Source organism: Plasmodium coatneyi, chromosome 14 (genome assembly GCF_001680005.1).
Source record: "Plasmodium coatneyi strain Hackeri chromosome 14, complete sequence".
Classification (NCBI taxonomy): domain Eukaryota; phylum Apicomplexa; class Aconoidasida; order Haemosporida; family Plasmodiidae; genus Plasmodium; species Plasmodium coatneyi.
The window spans coordinates 1,704,822-1,724,067 of record NC_033569.1 but is presented as its reverse complement, the minus strand read 5'-3'; the positions used below and the strand labels follow the sequence as shown (position 1 = coordinate 1,724,067).

Sequence of the window (19,246 nt, the reverse complement as noted above, 5' to 3'; positions counted from 1 at the left end):
AGCTAGCTGTTAAAAATTAGCCTATGGGGGTGCATATGCACACATCATGGTATGACAAAAAAAAAAAAGCTAAACGCGCGACGCGCCATGACGAAAGCTACAACTATAAGTAGCCATCCTCATATATAACCTTGTAGTGGTCTATTTCTTTCCGTTTCTCCTTTTCTTTGAGCGAATTATTAATAAACTCATCTTCAACTTTCTTCACCTCCTCATGGGTGTTGCATAATTTGTACATATCAAGCAACTCTCCATTCAGATTTACAAAACTTGAGCTCCATTTGTAAATGTTGAGAATATCGGTACATTGTTTGTTGTACCCACAGACATATAAGCAGAATGCCAAGGATTCCAAGCAGGAGAGCTTGTATGGCTTTCCATAATTTATACTGTTAACTGCAATGATATATGGTAATTTCCTCTGGTTTGTGAACTTGCATTTTTTCAATAAGTCCAGCGATTTCCAAGAACAGTCAATTACGGACAGGCCAAATTTCTCCATAGTGGCTTTATCATTTACGGAAAAGAATTTATCGCAGAATGGCGTTAATACGATTCCTTTAAACTTTTTATTCATGGGAGCCTTTTTTATTTTTTTAAATCGGTATAACTTCTTACAGGAGCACTTTTGGTTTTGGCATTCGTTGTAATCAAACATGAACAGCTTTATTTCGCTGCTTCCGGGGGGGGCCACCGTCGCGTCCGCCCCGTACGTACAGACAGCGCCTTCGTCATCGGGTACGTTGTCATCGTCACATTCGTCGTGATCGTCAACGTTCCCGTCTTTTATGTCATAATCTCCGCCGCTTTCTCCATCTTCAGCGGGAACGCTAGTTTTGTTCTTTCTTCCCACCTTCCCATTATTCTCAATTTCTAAAAAGTCATTGTGCGTTTCTCCATCCAGACCGTTGCTTGCCTTGATACCTGTCGTACCGTCCGCTCCTACAGCCAGCTGCTTATTACTTACGTTCTGTTTATTCCTCTCATTAATCAGTTTTACCAAATTGTGAACTGAATACTTTTTTCTTTCAATCTGGGAGTTCTTCATTTTGTTTAGAACGGAAAAAAAGAAAAAAAAAATACGCAGCTTTCCATTTAGCTATACGTCACGCTTGTTTTTCTATATAGCAGGAAAAAAAAAAAAAAAAAAAAATTTGCATGTTGTATGTAGCATTTTAGCAGAAATGTCGTCCCCCCTTTAGCTTAAATTCCCGTGGCAAATTTTTTTGCGTGCGATAATAATGGAACAACGGCAATTTTTTTCCACTCCTTCGTGCTTCATCTATTTTATTCCTGCCAATGGGACAATTTATGGAGGAGCTGAAATAGAAAAAAAAACAGAGTGATACGGCGCGGTCGGGAGACTCGTTTTTCACCATTTTAATTCGGTTCATTTCAGTTGGTTGCGTTCGCCTAAATTGCTCCCTTAGGTGCGTTCTCTTCGCGCAATGCCTGTGTGAGCCCTTACACAATCCAAAGAACCCATTGTTACAAATTGCTTGAATGATCAGAAAAAAATTCCCCATGAGAAAAGCGCATTTTCCCGTTTTGCCATCCCTGCACCACGTGTATGCATGCTCGTAAGCATATGTACGTATATGCAAATGAAGTGGCTTCTTCACGATTTTACACATATCGCGAACTTACATTTGTGTTATGTAAGTGGAAAGGAGAAAAAATTCGAGGGGTTCACCTATTTTATTCTATTTTTACTGAAATGGAAATGGAATAATTGTGTAGAGATATATGCATCTATTTTTTTTTTTTATTTTCCATTTGACTCCCTCAAAATTCTTGAATTAAAATGAAGAATGAATGCAGCGAAAGGAAAGGAGAATGGGAAACGAAAGGGGGAGAAAACGAGTTAGCCAAAATTCACACTTTTCTATTGCATTATTGAAATGAGAATTAACAACGGCCCTTCTTTCTTACGACCCCATTCGTTATCTCCTTCCTCTTCTGCGTCTCCCTCGTCTTTTTTTTCCTTTTCCTTTTTTTTCTTCTGTGGAACTTGCGCCAAAGAATGATAATCCCGCTTGCTAAAAAAATGATAGCAAATTTTGTCCTGTTTGTAATCCTGACTATAAGAACATACTCCTGTTTTCATGTAAATTATAAAATTTTATCAAGCCGGAATGACAAGCAGAGTTATGTGAAAACAATTTCGTCCGTCAATTATTTGTATAGCAAATGTTCACTTAACAAATGGTTCCCCTATAAATGTCTGCAAAATAGTCCGCCAAGGAAATACAGAAATAAACTGTTGTCTTTTTTTTCAAATTATTTTACGAATGAGCAAGACAGATATACTCTAAGTTAGCATTTAAGCGGCGAAAAGAGAGAAAAAAAAAAAAAAAAAAAAAAAAAAAGCAAAGATGCCATTTCGCGGAAAATTCATGTGCGTGTGCCAATTTGGTGTGATATCAAAATGTGTATACATTTATACATATGTGTACACCACTGGGCTCCCACTTTTGGTCCCCGTTTTCAAAGCGGGACATGTGCTGCACCGCGAGAGTGAGAGAAGCTCCGTTAAATGCGCGTCTGGCCAAAAAAAAAAAAGAAAAAACATATTAGCCTCTTAAAAAGGAGAGATGATAAACCGTATAGCGCTTTCATATTTTATTTTATTAATTTTATTCGTTTTTCCCTTTTTTCCTCCTCACCCAAACTAGATAAAGAGGAGGAGGAATACCTAAGGAAGCTTGGGAAAAATGAGAGAGACAACTACAACGAGTTGGTTAAGGCCCACGATGAGTTCATTAAAACATGTAGTGACATCAAGAGCAAATTAAAATATAAAGATATGTTTTTTTTTATCACACAAAAAATAATTCAGAGAAATTTGCATGAATTTAAAAGGAAGCAGAAGTTTCACCTGTTTGGAAATGATGAGTATACGAGCGAGTTGTCTGTTGACTACATAAAGAGTGCGAACATCGAAGAAAGGGTGAAGGAACAGGTGCTGAAAAACCTGGGCGAAGAGATGAATAGCAGTGGGTACTTCCTCTTCCGAATCTTTAAGTGGTAAGCGCGTGAGGACAAAAAAGGGCGAGTGGTTATCAAGTGATTACCTGCCTATATAACAACATGACCGAGAGGCAAATTCTAACATCACGGAGACCATATTGTGGACACAAATTGCCCCCCTTCCCCCCACTACACCTTTGCAGGAAGAGCCTCCTAGAAGTAGTTAACATTAGCAGCCTGATGCTGCCAGTCAGTGCACTTGGCTTGTTTCTCTCAAAGATGGGCTTCTTTTCCGTCGCAGTGAATATGCTACTGACGGCCCACTTCTTAACATTCAACAAGGAAGAAAAGAGGAAAATGAAAATACGCACCTTACTCTTAACGCTGCTGCCGATCCTAGTGCATTCCTCCATTGGAGTGCTTTGCAGCAACATATTCCTCAAGCACTACCGGGTAATGCATACGAGGAGTACAAATGCGCGCTTGTACATATCTATGTGTGCATCCCTGAACATGTAACCCGTACAACATAGCGTATCCACAACTCGTGGGGGGAAAACATGCAAGGTACCATCGGTGCCGAAAAGCTGATTCGTCACGGAAGAACCCTTATTTATCGTGTTCACCCTCACAATACATTCCCTCAATTGCCGTGTCGCTATCTGTCCCATATTGAAATATAATTTTATTCCCCCTTTTATCGTGGCAATCTCTACAGGCACAGATCCCCTCATTTATCAAAAGCGAAAATATTTTGTCCTTTTTCATAAATGTGCAATTGTATGTAGCCTCCCTATTGTATTTTGTTAACACTGAGAAGGAAGACGATTTGGAAGAAGGGGATATAAAAAATGATTATCCCGATTTTAATTATGATGAGTCCATGGAGCAAAGTATATAAAGGGAACCTCAGGGAAGGCTAAACACCTTCGTGTAACACATTGTGTTCTTTTTAAAAAAAGTCGCATTTTTTTAAACATAATTTTGTTTTATTAACAATTTACGGTAATAAATATTATAGTTGTTTGCGAAGCAATTTCTTTTTTTTATATTTTTTTTCCCTTTTCCTTATGCCCATTTGGTTACATTTTTTTGTGCTGAGTCGCCCTCAGCATTGTTGTAAAAATGGTTTTGCTTCGTTTGATTGCCGCTTCACTGCGCTCTATTTTTTTGCGTGTATTTTTTTACGCGTAATGTTTTTGTTTAATTTGGATAAGTATACTACGGCATAGTTTACAATAGCGAAAAGGGCAAATTTCCTTTAACGCAAAAAATGTCCAAAGAGCAACACTTAGAAAAAGTCGAAAACAAAAGAACAAAAGAACAAAAAAACAAAAAACAGAACAGAAAGAAAAAAAAAAAAAATGCGTGCATTACGCTCAACAAAACGTATGAATTTATGCGTTACTTCTTACGATGTAATAGCTCTGCCGATATATTATCTTCCTTCTCAATTTCACAAATGTGTAAAAAGTATAATAAAATAAAAAAAAAAAAAAAAAAAACGCAAATGGGGAATGCAAATGATGAGGCCTTTCGGATGCGTATAAAATTGGGTGTTATCTGATACACATGATTCATTTTTTTAAGCGTGCATTTAGAAATGGGTGATCTGATCGATTTGTTATTGCACATGATCAGGCATTTGTGCATTAATATGGAAACGTCCTGATTTAAGTTTCGGTCGTGGAGCTTTGTGTGTGCTTCACCAGGCGTGTCGTTTCATCTGTTTCGTGTCAAAACGACCCTGTGATGCGTAACGTGCACATCTCGGGGGCGGATCCGAGACCTCGTATGCGCTATTTTGCACATTCTCCGGATGTGAAACACTATAACTGGCGTCTCCGACAAGCAATCGTGATTACTTAGGGCACGAGCGCCAAATGTGCACGGACGACCTCGAAAGCTGAGGTATGTGTGCACGTGCATATAAGTCCAATTGCACATATGCACATACACACTCTTACGATACCGGTGCACCTAACCAATTAGCTCAATTTTCGCGCCATTTCGTCGTCCACCATGATTTTTGTGCCTGCCCGACGGGGTAAACCAAGTAATTGAAGCAGGGTGAAAGTCGCAAGAGCTGCTCACCCTCGTGTGTGCACACGGATGTGAAGGATCACAATACAAGTGGGAGGAATTACCATGTTGGGACCACCCAGTTACATTCACCCAGTTAAAATTACAAACTTAGAATCATAAAGCTAGAAAATTTGAAGATAGAAGTTGTGAAGATAGTGGTCCCTTTCTAGGAATGAACCAAAATGTCATATTTCCGCCAAAGTGTGGAACGTCCCCACAAATGAGAAGTACCAACTCTAATGGGACACACTCACAATGTTACAACAAATGAAAACATATTTGAAAAAGTCCAATACAAATGTGGGGATATCACAAAAAGTATTAAAGTTGAACAAAAAAAAAAATTAGGATTTACTTGGAAAGTCAATTAAATCATAAAACTTAAAAAATGAAATGTTATTTTTTAAATCCTTTAATCTGTCAATAATTCTTATATTTCTATTTTGGTAGAAAGAAAAAGGTCCTTCTTCTTCCTCATTGTCACTACTGAATTCGCATTGTTCATAATTATTTTTTATAATTTTCCTTAAATCAAATGAGTCGTATTTATTTAAACTCCTATTGAGATATTTAGAATTCTTCTTTTCTACAATTCCTTCGTCTTCGAAAAAGTCCCTCTCCCGTAATCTACATATACATGTGTGTAGGTATGAGAATAAGTGGATGATAGGCCCAGAGGTGAATAGGGGGTTACGCGGACAAATGGTAACGTAAAATGAAAAGGTGAGAGAACCCATAAATAAGCAAAAATATATCGTACATTCATGCTCATATGGTAAATAAAAAATAACATTCGGCTCTCTAAATGCAACAAATTGAGTCAGCTCGGTATTCACACATCACACAGAAGTTTCATCATTAAATATTTGTAAACTGTTATACAAAAGAACTACACCAGAACGACACGGTTGCATCGGCAATTTCGCGCAGAGGGTCGAAAACGTGTCTAATACCTATCGCATATGCGCCAAGAAGATGAAAAAAAAAAAAAAAAATCCATAAAAGGAATGCACATATGAATCCACAAATGAATACACAAATGTTCGCACACATACTTACACACACTCGTGCTCAAGCTTTGCTCAAAATGAATATTCATCCATACATTTTGTCGGACCAGAATTAATTAGCTCAATTCCTCCCTTTACCTGTAAGAATCAATTTTCCGGAGATATTTTCTGGTAATCTTATCAATTTTTTTTTTTTTCACATTATTTTTTTCGTCATGAATTTCCTTTATCATGCTTCAAAGGGGGAACCGAAAAGAAAAAAAAAAAGTAAAATGGTAAAACAGCGGAATAGTAAAATAATATAATAATAAAATAGTAAAATAATTAAATGGTAACAAAAGCACCAGCGATGGGAACGTTAGCTGCAATTGCACCAGAAATAGGATCAGAAATAGTCATAATGACAAAGCATTCATTTCCAGTGTGTCATCAAAAATAAAAGACAGAACATGCAGAATCGCTCGAGTCAAGGTAACAAGCAAAAAGGCTCAGGTAAGCTTAAAATTGATTAATTACTTTTTGAAATAATTCGAAAAAAGATCGACGTTTATGTTGCCATCTCCCTCAATAACAATTTTTATGTCTTTTTTTATGTGCTCATAAAAATTGCCAATCGTGCTTCGATAATCCTCCTGCGAATTGTATAAAAAGAAAAAGAAGAATGAATGAGGAATTTCCCCCGTTCGCTTGTATGTGCACATACATACATATATATGTATATATTTTTTTTTTATCCTCTCCTTTGTGTGCATATGCAACGACGCATCGATAATGAGCAAATTTTTTTTTAATTTATCTCGATACACACAGCTCCTCGTGTGAGATACACATCTACATGCTCAGGTTGAAGTGCACACGTGCTTCCACAAGTAGAACATGCTCATATGCACATTCAGTCAATCTCTTCTTCACGCGTATGCACATAATTTTCTGGCATACGCACACATGAAAAGATAATACTTGTTGCTAACGCACCATTATCATGTTCCTTATGGCACGCAACCGATCATCTCCTTCCTGAGCATGCTCCTTAAAATTATATTTCTGCAAAAATGAAACAAAAAAAAAAAAAAGCAAAAAAAAAAATTCTATCTTTTTTGAGTTTTAAAAAAAAAAAAAAAAATGAGTGCATCCATACGCTTCTACGTATATAACCAGGTCGAAAGGGGAGACATAATAGTGGAATGTCACCTGCGATAATTTTAATCAACTAATGTTCACACACGTGTATGTATACATGTTCATATCTTCATATAAATAATTAAGCCTAAAGTGCTCAACAGGTAATAGACTCAGTGCAGTATAATTAGAAAAAAAAAAAAAAAAAAAAAATATTCATGTGGCAGGAGGAAGAACAACATAATGAATAATAGTGATAATAATGCCAAACTGTACGGAACCAATAAACTGCAAGTATACATAAACAGTAATGCTCAAATGTAGAAGAAGAATATTATGTTACATTTAAAAATTAATAAAAAAGAAAAAAATCCTTTTTGCAAATTAAGCAATTTGTACGTCTTAACATTTGTAGTGCATATGAACAAGCTACCAAACAAAATGGAAAACTGAATTAGGTACTTTAAAGGAGAATGAAAATGGTGAAACACATTTAAAATATAAACTATTCTATAAACAAGCCTGTAGCATTAATGGTTCTCAAGGAAATGAAAAAATAATAATTTTCGGGAAGAAAGCCAAAAAATAAAGAAGCATGTAATGAGTTAACACAAATAGATAAGATATCCAACAACATATAGAAAGCACATAAAGTTGTTTGCATAATTTGATAAGACTAAAAATATCCACTTGTCCTATTTAGCTTAAATAACACTCATGCAATACAGCCCCTAAGGTGGATCGTGTTGTATGCACTTCTTTTTTTCATTACTTATTTTCCCTTACTATGCTTTTCACTTTTCACCTACATTTAACACAACTTTGTTAATCATGTCGAATTCAAACAACATGACTATTTCGGAAAAAGGTTAAGTCTTACACAAATGTAAAGTAAAAAAATGAATTGCAAGGTGGAGACAGAATAGAGTATAAATTTATTTACCTCATTCTCTTTAAGGAATGTTCTTAATTTTCTCCTTTTCCTTTTTTTAACTCTATATGTCCGTTTTTTTAATATAGAGTTAATTAAAAACGTTCGGTTGCTTCCTGTAAAGAAGAAGGGGAATTAGAAGACCAAGTTTTAATGTTGTAGATGCGAAACAATGTTGTATTTTTGTAGTGCTCAAGGTGCATAGCAAGTGTGGAGTCATAAAAAAAGGGCAACTCGCCCTATATTTCTTTTTTACTGCTTTATTGCTTTCTTTCTGCATATTTTGGTATATAACTATTAATACAGATTCTTTTTACATTTAAAAAGTGTACTTTTAATATTTTATTCTTTTATTTTCATTTTTCTTTTATTCATTTCTTTTCTTTTTAATCCACTTTGCTCCCTGCCTACTCCGGATAAGATAGTTGTTGTGCTATCCACTCTCCTTTTACTTTTCTTTCATTTATTACTTAGCGCTTTTCTTATATCAATAAGTAATGTATTGCTGCAACAAGACAGGGTATTCCTTCCGTCCTTGTAATAATCATTATGAGTGAAAATTCTTTTCATCATATGGCTATTTTTAAAGAATTTGTTCCATTTATGACATTTTCTTTCCATATTTTTGTCATCTACGGATTCTATATTTGTGTAGATATTTTCTCCTTGACCTGTAATTTTATAATTATCCTTTTCGTGGAAATTATAGCAATTTAATTCATTTCTACATAATCCCCTTTCGTCTCCTCTAAAAAAAAAATTGCTTGAATTGATCATATGGTTAACCATTTCATGAGTGCTCGGATACACATCGTGACCCAGACGAATTTGTTTTTTCCTCCTTTTGATATCTGCGCTGGGTTCGTGACCAAAGTGATCACTCATTGTTACGTCATTTTGCTGTGCGTTATGTCGTAGTCCTACATTTTGCAGTGCTCCACTTTGTAGGGCAACGTTTTTCTGAGAACAATTGTGCAGTATGCCATTTTGTAGATCTCGATTTTGCTGTATATCATTTTGCTGTGCATAGTTTCCCGCTTCATGTCCAAATTTTCCCGTATGTTCATTTTTTTCACCAATGAGATCCTCCTCATTAAGCATTATACTGTTAAACGTATGCAAAAAGCTGGTACTGTAGCTCCTACATTTCCCAAGGAACAATGTGTTTTCCTTCCTTCTCCGTATGTTGTTATTAATTCGCTTAAATAGCGTACTCATGGTTTTGTTCAATCTGTTATAGGATCTTCTATCGTTATCAATATATTTTTTTTTTTCCTTGAGAGACAAAAATTTCTTCAGCTCAACTTTTATTTTACTGTTTTCTTCTTGCTGCTTCCATGAGGACATCTCCAATTGTTCGTTTTTGTTCTTAAGTTTTTCATTCTGATTTACAAGATTGTTTATTTTTTCCTGTAAATTATGTGCGTTCCTATTTTTTTCTTTTTCACATTTTAAGCTTTTTTCCAATTCGTATATATAATTTTCCTGATTTTCCGCATTTTCCAAGTCCACTTTTAATTTCTCAATTAGTTTTTTATTTCTATTTTTTAAATTGTCTAAATTCTCATCTATGGAGCAGAAGTTGGTCCTTAGAAAGGCTTTAATATTTATAATAAAGTTTTGAGAAAAGTATTCTATGAACTTTTCATCAATATCTTCTTCTTCATTGTTCCATGCATGAAATCTATTTTGTATGTTATATGCATTTTCAATACAGCTGTCATATATAGGCGTGTATTTATCGTTATTCCCACTTTTTATTCTTTGATTTAAATCCTTTAAAAAATTGTTAAACAGGCTAAATTCTAGGTATATATTATGCAAATAGTTGCTGCAAATTTCGACGCTCATTTTTGAAGTATATATATGGGAAAAAAAAAAAAAAAAATGGTGTGTGTTCACAAAGAAATTTAAATTCAGTTGTATTTTCCTATATTGACATTTTTTTATCCTTTTTTTCTTTATATTTTTCTTATTTACACCTTTCACACACAATTGTTTCTTTCACGTACGGTCAAAAACAGGCGTCTGCAAATCGAAGTACTTGTCGTGGCACGTACACAAAAACAACGGAGGATGGTGTTGTATTTTTGCATAGGATAGAAAATGTAACATGCTTTAAAATTAAAAAGGAAATTAATAAAGTAAACAGCAAATTAGACTTCACAGTGTGCAGATTTAAACCCTTGCAACGAATAAAGGACAAAATTTGTCAATCTACATGTTTGCATCTTAAATAAACTAGCATTTTATAAGTGAGAATATGTGCACAATTTGTGAAAGAAAAAATCAATGTGCACTTGTACAACCATTCAGAGGTTTGAATATGTGCCCCTTTCCTTTCTTATACACACTGCCTCACTGTTGTATTGACATAATAGAAAAGCAAAAATGTGGGGAAAAAAGAACGTCTTTTCGTTCACCTTTTCTGCATGATTATGTCTTATTTGATGTTTATTTTGTTACATGTGTTATCGTGCAAATTTATTCATAATTTTGCGCAATTTTGAAAACATTTTCGCTATTTATATATACATGACCATTTTTTCGTTAAGCCCATGTACATGCAGATCTTTAAAAATGCCTTCTGGCATAGAACAATTCATACATTTTTTTTTTTTTTTAACCCCCTGAAGAAATGACAAAATAAGCGGTATATATACTTAGAGAAATGTTTACATTTACACAATATATTTTACTGCAAATTAATGCTATTTATATATATTGGAAGCAAAATTAAAGGAATATCTTAGTTTTTTTAAAAAGGTACATTATCTTCACTCATTTCACGTATATTCTGGAGGACCATTTATACGTGGCTTAAACGTATAAATTTGCGGGATCAATTTTTTTTTTCTTTTTAAATTGTACTTTTTCCTTCCTTAATATGATTTATGAATGTGTCATTAAATTATAAGAAATATGTTTTAATTAAGGAAAAAAAATTGTAAAAACAAATTGCGCATTCATCTGACTGAAATGGATTTTTTTTATTTCCTTTGTTAAGGAGGTACCTTCGAAAATGTGACAACGCAAGCAGTTGCCTGCTATTTGCTCTAATACACGATGTGTAAAAATAGAAAAAATAGCGCGTACATATGTGTAATTTTATTTCTTTTATTTATTATATTTTCGTACATTTTGCTCTTTTCATATATTTGACCTTTTTTCCTTCTTAATGTTCCACGTGTGACATTTTCGACATCACACAGGCCTATGTGAGGGGTGTCTCTATGCATTTATTTTTTTCTTTCTTCAGAATAACCACACTACTCAGAATATTTACATGAAGGAGGTAGGTTTTTTTTTTTTTTTTTTTTTTTTTTTTTTTGTGTGTGTGTGTAGAATGTTGTTCAGGTGGCTTCTCGTATTTGAACGACTGCAAAATTTTCCGTACCCCTTTTTTCAGACTGTTAAAGGCTTGGAAAATTTTACTCATTCCAAAGAACTTTGTATTGGGGAAGATTCTATCAAATGTATTCTTAAAAGGATACTTTTTTTTATAATATTTGCTTTAAAAAAATATCAACAATACTGACAAAAAAGTTAACCTTTTGTATGAATGTTTTTTTTCTTTGAAAAAAAAAAAAAAAAGTGTAGGGTGACGCACGTACATGTATAGACATATACTTAAATTATACATGCACAGTGTGCTTGCGTACACTGCGACAAATGTTTTCACATACACGTGTGCACATATATGGGGCTGTTGAAAATGGGTAGAAAAAAATATACTTAAAACAATCGACTGTGCTCTCGTTTTACATTCACGACTAATGTATTTAACATTCATAATGTAAGCGAGAGCTCATACATAGGTCTGTACATATATGTATGGGCACATATACATATGTATATATATGCATTAGCACATTTGTATATAGCTGTCAAATTGGAAAATGGTAATGTATATAAACATTCCTGCATTGGGGATTCACACAAAGGCCAAAAATTTCCTACATATCTTTATAAATATATAACTTCGAAAAAAGAATACTTCTTCCCTCCCCTGTATTGTTCACGCTTCCATTTTTTTTACTAAATTGGGTGTCCATGTATATATATGCACATATACTTATGCATGTGATTGTGTGTGTATGCGTATTATAAGCGTAGTAAAACACTACGCCTTAATACGTGTGTTGCTTTGTTTGACACTGCATTGTAGACGGTGTGGATTTATGTATATGTGCATATATACATATATGTACGTGTGTGTGATGCATGTGTGCGTTATGGGACCGTGTAGACGCACTCATACGTGTACATACGTGTATAGACATATGCAACACATACGCATATACATATATATATGCATATAAATAGAAATTAGAGTATTCGTTAATTATTTAAATAAACACACAAAAAAAAAAAATGCTACCCAGTATGTATGCATGTATACACGGAGATATTCGTTTGGTCATGGACTGTAAATCATGCATTTGTGGTATCTAGCCCGCTATGGTAAAAAAATAGTTTCATATTGTGTCTTTTTCATTCATCCATACTAATTTTCATGCGTCTTGTGGATTATAAATATGTATTCCTTCTTTTATCTTCGTTTTTTTTTTTTTTTTTTTTTAAACATATTTAGCTTCTTATAATAAATGGTGCAAATTTTGTGAGTAAAGGATTAATGTGGGTGTGCAATTAATACGCGTAGGAAGAGGGGAGTTGGAATAATACGTCTCTATAACAACGTGATACACGTAGTGCGTCGTTCTGCCTCGGTGAGAACACATACATAGATGTACACTTATGTATATACCTGTCTGGTGCACACAACCCGGTATGCCTTAAACCTGTCCCACACGAGCATATTTGTCTATATGCTCACATACTTAGGCCGTTCTATATCGAAGTCTTGACAAAAGAAAATTTAAAAGTTCTTGTGGGTATATGTATTCAATAACTTTCGAAGGGTACAAACTGTGAATTTCTTTGTTATTTATGTTGTGTATAACGGAAATGTACAACTCGTCCCCAACGTTGTGCAAATTTTTGATAACAATCCTATTTCCCTTGGATGTTTTTTTCCTTCGTATGTATTTTTTAAAATCGTTTACTTTTATATTTAGATGTCCTGTTCTTCGTATGTTGGACTCTTCTACCCACTGTGGCGAGGCATTTTTCAAGCTAGCCAAGAACTCCATCTTTCTATTTTTAATTCGAACGCTGTATACATCTTCTACATTTAGCAAAGTGCCATCGTGAGGGGTTTCGATGGCTTCTTGCTTGATTGATTCGTTATATTCCTCGTCACTCATTTTTTGTGAATGATCCGAATGTGGAGATAACATTTTTTTCGCTTCCAACTTGCTCATTAAGCCCTTTTTAATACCTTTTTTTTTTGAAATTAGCGGGTTTCTACCTTTGGTTTTGATGATACTAGTGGTACTAACTTCTTCTTGCAAAGATAATGGTGCCGATAGATGATTTTTTAACAGATTACCATCGTTGTAGGTTGCATCGACTTTGCTTAAATAAGCAGACTTTAAAAGTTCCATTTTTTTCTTGAAGGTTGTTAAGTGCAGTAAATTACTTTCTGGTTCCCACGTGTTCTCATCGTCTGAGTAGCCCTTCCAATTCACTAAGTAAATGAATCCATTTTTCTTTTTTTTTATGTCTAGGATGTCACCTATTTCAAATTCTTCATCTGATCCAGTCATTTTTCTGTCACGTTAGTGTTTACCCGTACCCTGGTTATATGTATACTTGAATATGCGTACAATATGTGTATACGCGTATATGTACAAGGGAGCAGAAGGCCTGTGACGTAGGTACGTACGTATATAATATATATATATGTCACATATACCTGTTAAGGCAACTCATAAAAACGTGTATATACGTTTATATACACAATACATAGGCCGTATTCTCTTACTTTTGCCCCTTAACCGTACAAAACAAAGGATATGCAACGATATACATACAATACATATATAACTTGTACGAAAAAAAAAAAATAATAATAATAATAATAAAATGAGAAATAAAAATATTATTTAAAAAATTATTCTCCTTCTCTTGGTGTACTTTAAAATATCATTGGTTTATCTGAATATTTTTTATAAATATATAAAATATATATATATTTTTTTTTTCCTTAAGATTAACTTTACGGCTTGTGAAAAAATATTTTTTTATAACTTCCAGAAAAAGAAGGGAAAAAAAAATACATATTTTCTTGTATAATTTTTCAAAAAAGAAAAAAAAAATTAAATTAAACTAACACATTCGTCAGAATAGAAATATGAAATAGTATTTATATTTTGTTTCCTAAAAATATAATCTGTGTTGTAATTATTTCTTCTGTAAAATATATATGTGCTTTTTTTTTTTTTTTACTAATACTTCCCATGTGAAAAAAAAAAAAAAAAATACATTTGAAAAAAAGGAATTTGTATTTTTCCACGAAAAAATATTTAATCCAATTTTTGCAATATATTAATATTTACGCGTTTATATATAAATTATAAATATATAAAAATATATATTAAAATGCGTCATAAATATATCCAGTACATACAAGGATAATCGCATAGTTTTTTTTCTGTCAATATATATATTTCTGGCGCGTAATGCGTAAAGGTGTATATATGTGTACGTAAGTATATATATATATATATACGGACAGGTGTACGAGTGTAAAATATATATATGCATAAATATATATAAATATTTATTTATGGAAATGTTTAAAAATTTATATACTTGTAAATGTGCGTTGCATCGTGTGGCAATACGCGGCACAACCCGCTCCGGCATATATGTCACAGTGAGGGATGGCAACACGTGTCACAACTTGCTTCGCGTGAAAAAAAGTACGCAACACGACCTTTTGCATAAGTGTGAGGTGTACACATGTGTGGAGGCTTGCTTAGGAATGGAGGCGCGCGTACACATACGGTTGTACAGGACGGTAGTATACATGTGTATATGTGAATATGTACAAGCACAAACCGTATGCGTGAGAAAAGTTCGCATACCATATATCCCCCTTGTAAAAGTGCAGAGAGGTGTACACAAGAACATACGGATGTGTACAGGTGGGAAACGAGACGCGCGTTTCCTGCTAACCACCAAGCGTAATGTTTAACTCGTAAGCAATACTATTAAACCGTACTGTAGTGCCGAGTGACACATACTGATACGTACGCACGAGGCGAACGACTTATGCGCTCGTGCTATATGGTTCATGTATGTACTACATGTAGTGTGTATGCATTGCGAATAAGCGCATAGTACAAACAGGAACGTACGAATGTACGTACGGAAGATTGTATGTATATGTACACAAGTACATCATCAATATGTATTCGAATATATGTTCGAAACTTGGTTTCTTTGTATCTTCCTCTCTTTAATCTAGTAAAATTGCTTTTCTTGTGTAAATTAATAAAAAATAAACAGTAAAGAAAAAAAAAAAAAAAAAAAATAGTAATTGTATGAAATAGGTAAAATTAATCTATTGGCACAAATGGGTTTCTTTCTTTCGGCAAAATGAAAAATTTACTTATTAAAAAGGACCTATCGCCATGAAATGCAGTTTTGTCATTAGGAAAAAGAAAAAAAATTGAAAAAGTTTACACAAACGTTTCCGTGAGAGAGTACTTAAAGGCACATAAGGGTACCTGAAGGTACATAAAGGCATGTAAAGGCGCAAACACAAACATACGTACAAATGTGCATATAAATTTGTATTATAAGCGTGATCCAACCTCTTTTCGGTTTCGTTCCCCGCCCAGCTCTGGTCCTTCCATAAAGATCATAAAAATTATTGATCCTTATTTTTTCGTTGTAATATTTACTGTGGGTGAAAATTTCAAATAATACAACTTTCTTCCTCGAATGCTACAATTAACATGGTTATGTTTCATTCAGGTCATGTCAGCAGGGCCATATCAGTACAGTCATGCCTCCACGGTAACGCCTGTAAGGTTACGTTCGTGTAAAAAATATATCGTCCCACTGCTACGCAACTGTCACACAGTGGGGATGCAATCGGTACAAAATTGCTTTATCAGGGTTCCCAAAATGTAGTGTAAAAAGTTGCTAATTTTTGTTGTAAGGCAGGTGCACAGGATACTAAATTGTGTCGTGAAATAGGTGACAAAAATACATGTGAAGGATAACTATCCCGTTAAATCATGCAGTTACACTAACTGGAATTGTTTTTTTCTCCTTTTCACGCATTCTCAAAATGGCACATGTGGGGGGATATTTTACTACATACGCATCATATACACATAAAGATGGATAACTATGCACAAATAAGATAAATATGCACAACTAATTTACAAAAATAAGGGTAAAAGAATTAGTTCTTTTTTTTATTTTTTTCATATGTTCATTTATTCTTTTATTTGAGAAATGCTCAAATGGTTTATACATTTACGTATGCAAACACATATATAATGCCTACCAGTCAATTTTTTCCCCTATTTTTCTTCATCTATATAACAAGAAGAAAAGTGCAAACTAAATAGGTAAAATTAGAAAATTAGTAGTTCATAAGTCGTATTTGGTAGAATAAAAAATTTTAAAATAGTACGAATGCAAATGGGTAACCCCCGCCATACCCTGCGCATATGATAGAACTGCAATTTAAAAAAAAACGCTTCAGGAAAAAAAATGATCTATTGCCTTTTTGCAAAATGCTGTCGTGGCACCATTTTTTTATTCTATTTTGCTACACTCTGCAATAGAGTTTGTCGTACCTTGCATACTTTGCATTATTATGTCATTTTTTTCGCCATTTTTCTCACGTGTGCTAGGTTGCATTTACTTTGTCAGTCACTTCGAGGCACCAGCTCCCACTCATTTTTTTATTTTTTTTTTCACTTAAAAAAGGATATATATTGTGCACTACGAATTTTAATTCTAAGTGGTTTAAAGAAAAGAACCCAGTTGAGGTTGTTTAAATGGGGAAACGGGAAGAAGTCTACGTAAGTACGCCAATCGCTCAATTGTACACTTACATGTGCGCAGAGAAAGCATGTACCTTCGTGAAGAGTGAACACATGTTTGCGAATATAAACTTATATTTTCACGTACTTTCTAAAAATTCTATAACGTACTCTCGCACCACATATATTCTTGTACACGCATAGAATATATATTACCCTTTTGCAAGGACACAGAAAATAAACATATGCACTGTAAACAAATTCGTTCCGGCGTTTTGCAATTCCCTGGAACTGCACATTTAAATAACACATAAAACGTATGAAAGGTGGTATTACTTCCTTTAAAATAGATATAGAATTAAATATAAACAAAGAAAAAAAAAAGAAAAGAAATCAGATTCCTTTTTTCTCCTCTTTCTTTTCTTTTTTTTTTTTTTTTTCTAGAACATTTTTAAATAATCTAAGTTAAAATTAGAACTATTTGGAGCCCATTTTTTTGTTTTTAGTTTAATCCAATAGGGTAATTTTTTTTTTTTCTCTCTCTTGCAGTTCCAATATGTTTCCCGCACCCCCCGTTCTACAACGGGGAAGAAATGAAAATAAAAAAGGTTGTTAAGTCACATTTGTTCTTCTCTGGAAGATGTAATAATAATTATTTTATGTTTTCCCCATAAAGCGTGTTGCGCAGGAAGAAAGGCGGGGGCAAGAGTTAATTATGCGACTAAAGCAACAAAAAAAAACGAATAATAAAAAAGAACGACGTGAAAGAAGCATATAGTGCAATTAATTCGCTTATACTATTTCATGCGGCTAATTCTTTTATGCACTTAGTTTATTTATCCTACTTAGAACAATTATATATTCATCGTGGCACATTTACTAATTCGTACACAAAAACTATACACACGTTTCTAACAACACCCGTTTTTTTGTAACGATATTTTTCCACTTTTATTTAACGCAGGGGGAAAAAAGTGTTTCCATTTATTAAAAATGCAATTCGCCGTTTCTAATTACATTTTTTGGTATAATAAAATAATACAATACGTTACAAAATGAATAAAACAAGTAAAAAGTAGGAAGAGAAAAAGAAAAAATTTATATAAACATTTTTTACAAAATGAAAAATAAAAAAAATTCTACTTCTAAGTAATTTACAAAATTTCCACAACCACCAGATAATACGGCACTCATATTTACAAAAAATATATATATATAATTTAATAAATAAATGAACATATATTTAATGTTTGACAATTTTTTTTTAACTCAAAAACGTTTTCATTCGTTTAACAAAGTAAAATTTACGATGTTTGCTTAATTTATTTGGTTAAGTAAAAAATATAATATAATTTTCTTTTTTTCCTGCTGCTTTCATTCCCATTTCTTTTTTTTTTTTTTTTTTTTCCATGTATATCAAACGGGCCAAACGCCACACATATACTGCTCGCACTGGGAAATGCACCACAGAAAGATATAGGAATTCCCATGGCAAATCTTCAAAAGGGTAAGAAAAATTACGTTTACAATGTTTGTAATTTTTTTTTTAAAAAAACAAATTGTAGTGTGCACAAAATGTTATTTGGCTGAGAGTCGAGATATGAAAGAAAAAAAAAAAAAAAAACACAACATTATATAGTAAGTAAGGTGGAGTAAAGCACTGAGCTAATTTTTAAAAGGGACACATGAAAGCACTTAAAATCATACTACTGCAGCTTTATTAGTATGGGGAGCGTGCTAGTAATGCCAACATGGGGATAATGCTCATTAAAAGATCAATAGTGCACACCGCAAACCCTACTAACACTGCCAATATATTGCCGAAGTGGGGATTATGAAAATAATAATCAAATACACAATTGTATCAAAGTTGGGAAAAATAACCGAATTGGGAGCATTGCCAAGGTGGATAATCCCCATAAATGTGCACAATTGTGTAATGGCCACCACAGCGGCAGTTATTTTTCCATTCATAATCATTAAATTAAAAATTGCGAAAATGAGAAAAAAAGTAATAAATATTGGAGCGACAATTCTCAGTGGCAAGTGAAAACTGGGAAAAATTATGTTGCGTAAATTTATCCAAAAAAAAAATGCAGTGAGGAGCGGAAATGAAATTGCTACTTAAACATTCGTTTTGTTTTCCTTCCTTGTTCATTTGTTTATTTTTGTTTTATTTTTTCACTTTCCATATCGGACAGACAATTGTGTAAACAATT

The 19,246-nt window shown here is 33.5% G+C and overlaps 4 protein-coding genes across 4 annotated transcripts; 1 reads left to right on the top strand and 3 right to left on the bottom strand.

Annotated features, from left to right (window-relative positions):
* Positions 1–103: 103 nt before the first annotated feature.
* On the bottom strand, positions 104–1,048 carry PCOAH_00054920 (putative ribosome biogenesis protein; the record flags this gene model as incomplete). The annotated part of the gene is made up of 1 exon (XM_020062272.1): positions 104–1,048. One exon carries the CDS (start codon positions 1,046–1,048, stop codon positions 104–106), a length of 945 nt encoding a protein of 314 aa, XP_019917669.1.
* A 999-nt stretch (positions 1,049–2,047) lies between these two features.
* On the top strand, positions 2,048–3,871 carry PCOAH_00054910 (Uncharacterized protein; the record flags this gene model as incomplete). Its single annotated transcript, XM_020062271.1, has 4 exons — positions 2,048–2,315; positions 2,676–3,027; positions 3,174–3,423; positions 3,689–3,871. 4 exons carry the CDS (start codon positions 2,048–2,050, stop codon positions 3,869–3,871), a joined length of 1,053 nt encoding a protein of 350 aa, XP_019917807.1.
* A 1,430-nt stretch (positions 3,872–5,301) lies between these two features.
* Positions 5,302–9,966, bottom strand: PCOAH_00054900 (Uncharacterized protein; the record flags this gene model as incomplete). Its single annotated transcript, XM_020062270.1, has 6 exons — positions 5,302–5,682; positions 6,204–6,299; positions 6,582–6,697; positions 7,041–7,109; positions 8,065–8,231; positions 8,586–9,966. The coding sequence occupies 6 exons, from the start codon at positions 9,964–9,966 to the stop codon at positions 5,400–5,402; spliced, it is 2,112 nt and encodes a 703-aa protein (XP_019917517.1).
* A 2,990-nt stretch (positions 9,967–12,956) lies between these two features.
* Positions 12,957–13,784, bottom strand: PCOAH_00054890 (Chromodomain protein; the record flags this gene model as incomplete). Its single annotated transcript, XM_020062269.1, has 1 exon — positions 12,957–13,784. The coding sequence occupies one exon, from the start codon at positions 13,782–13,784 to the stop codon at positions 12,957–12,959; it is 828 nt and encodes a 275-aa protein (XP_019917480.1).
* Positions 13,785–19,246: the final 5,462 nt, after the last annotated feature.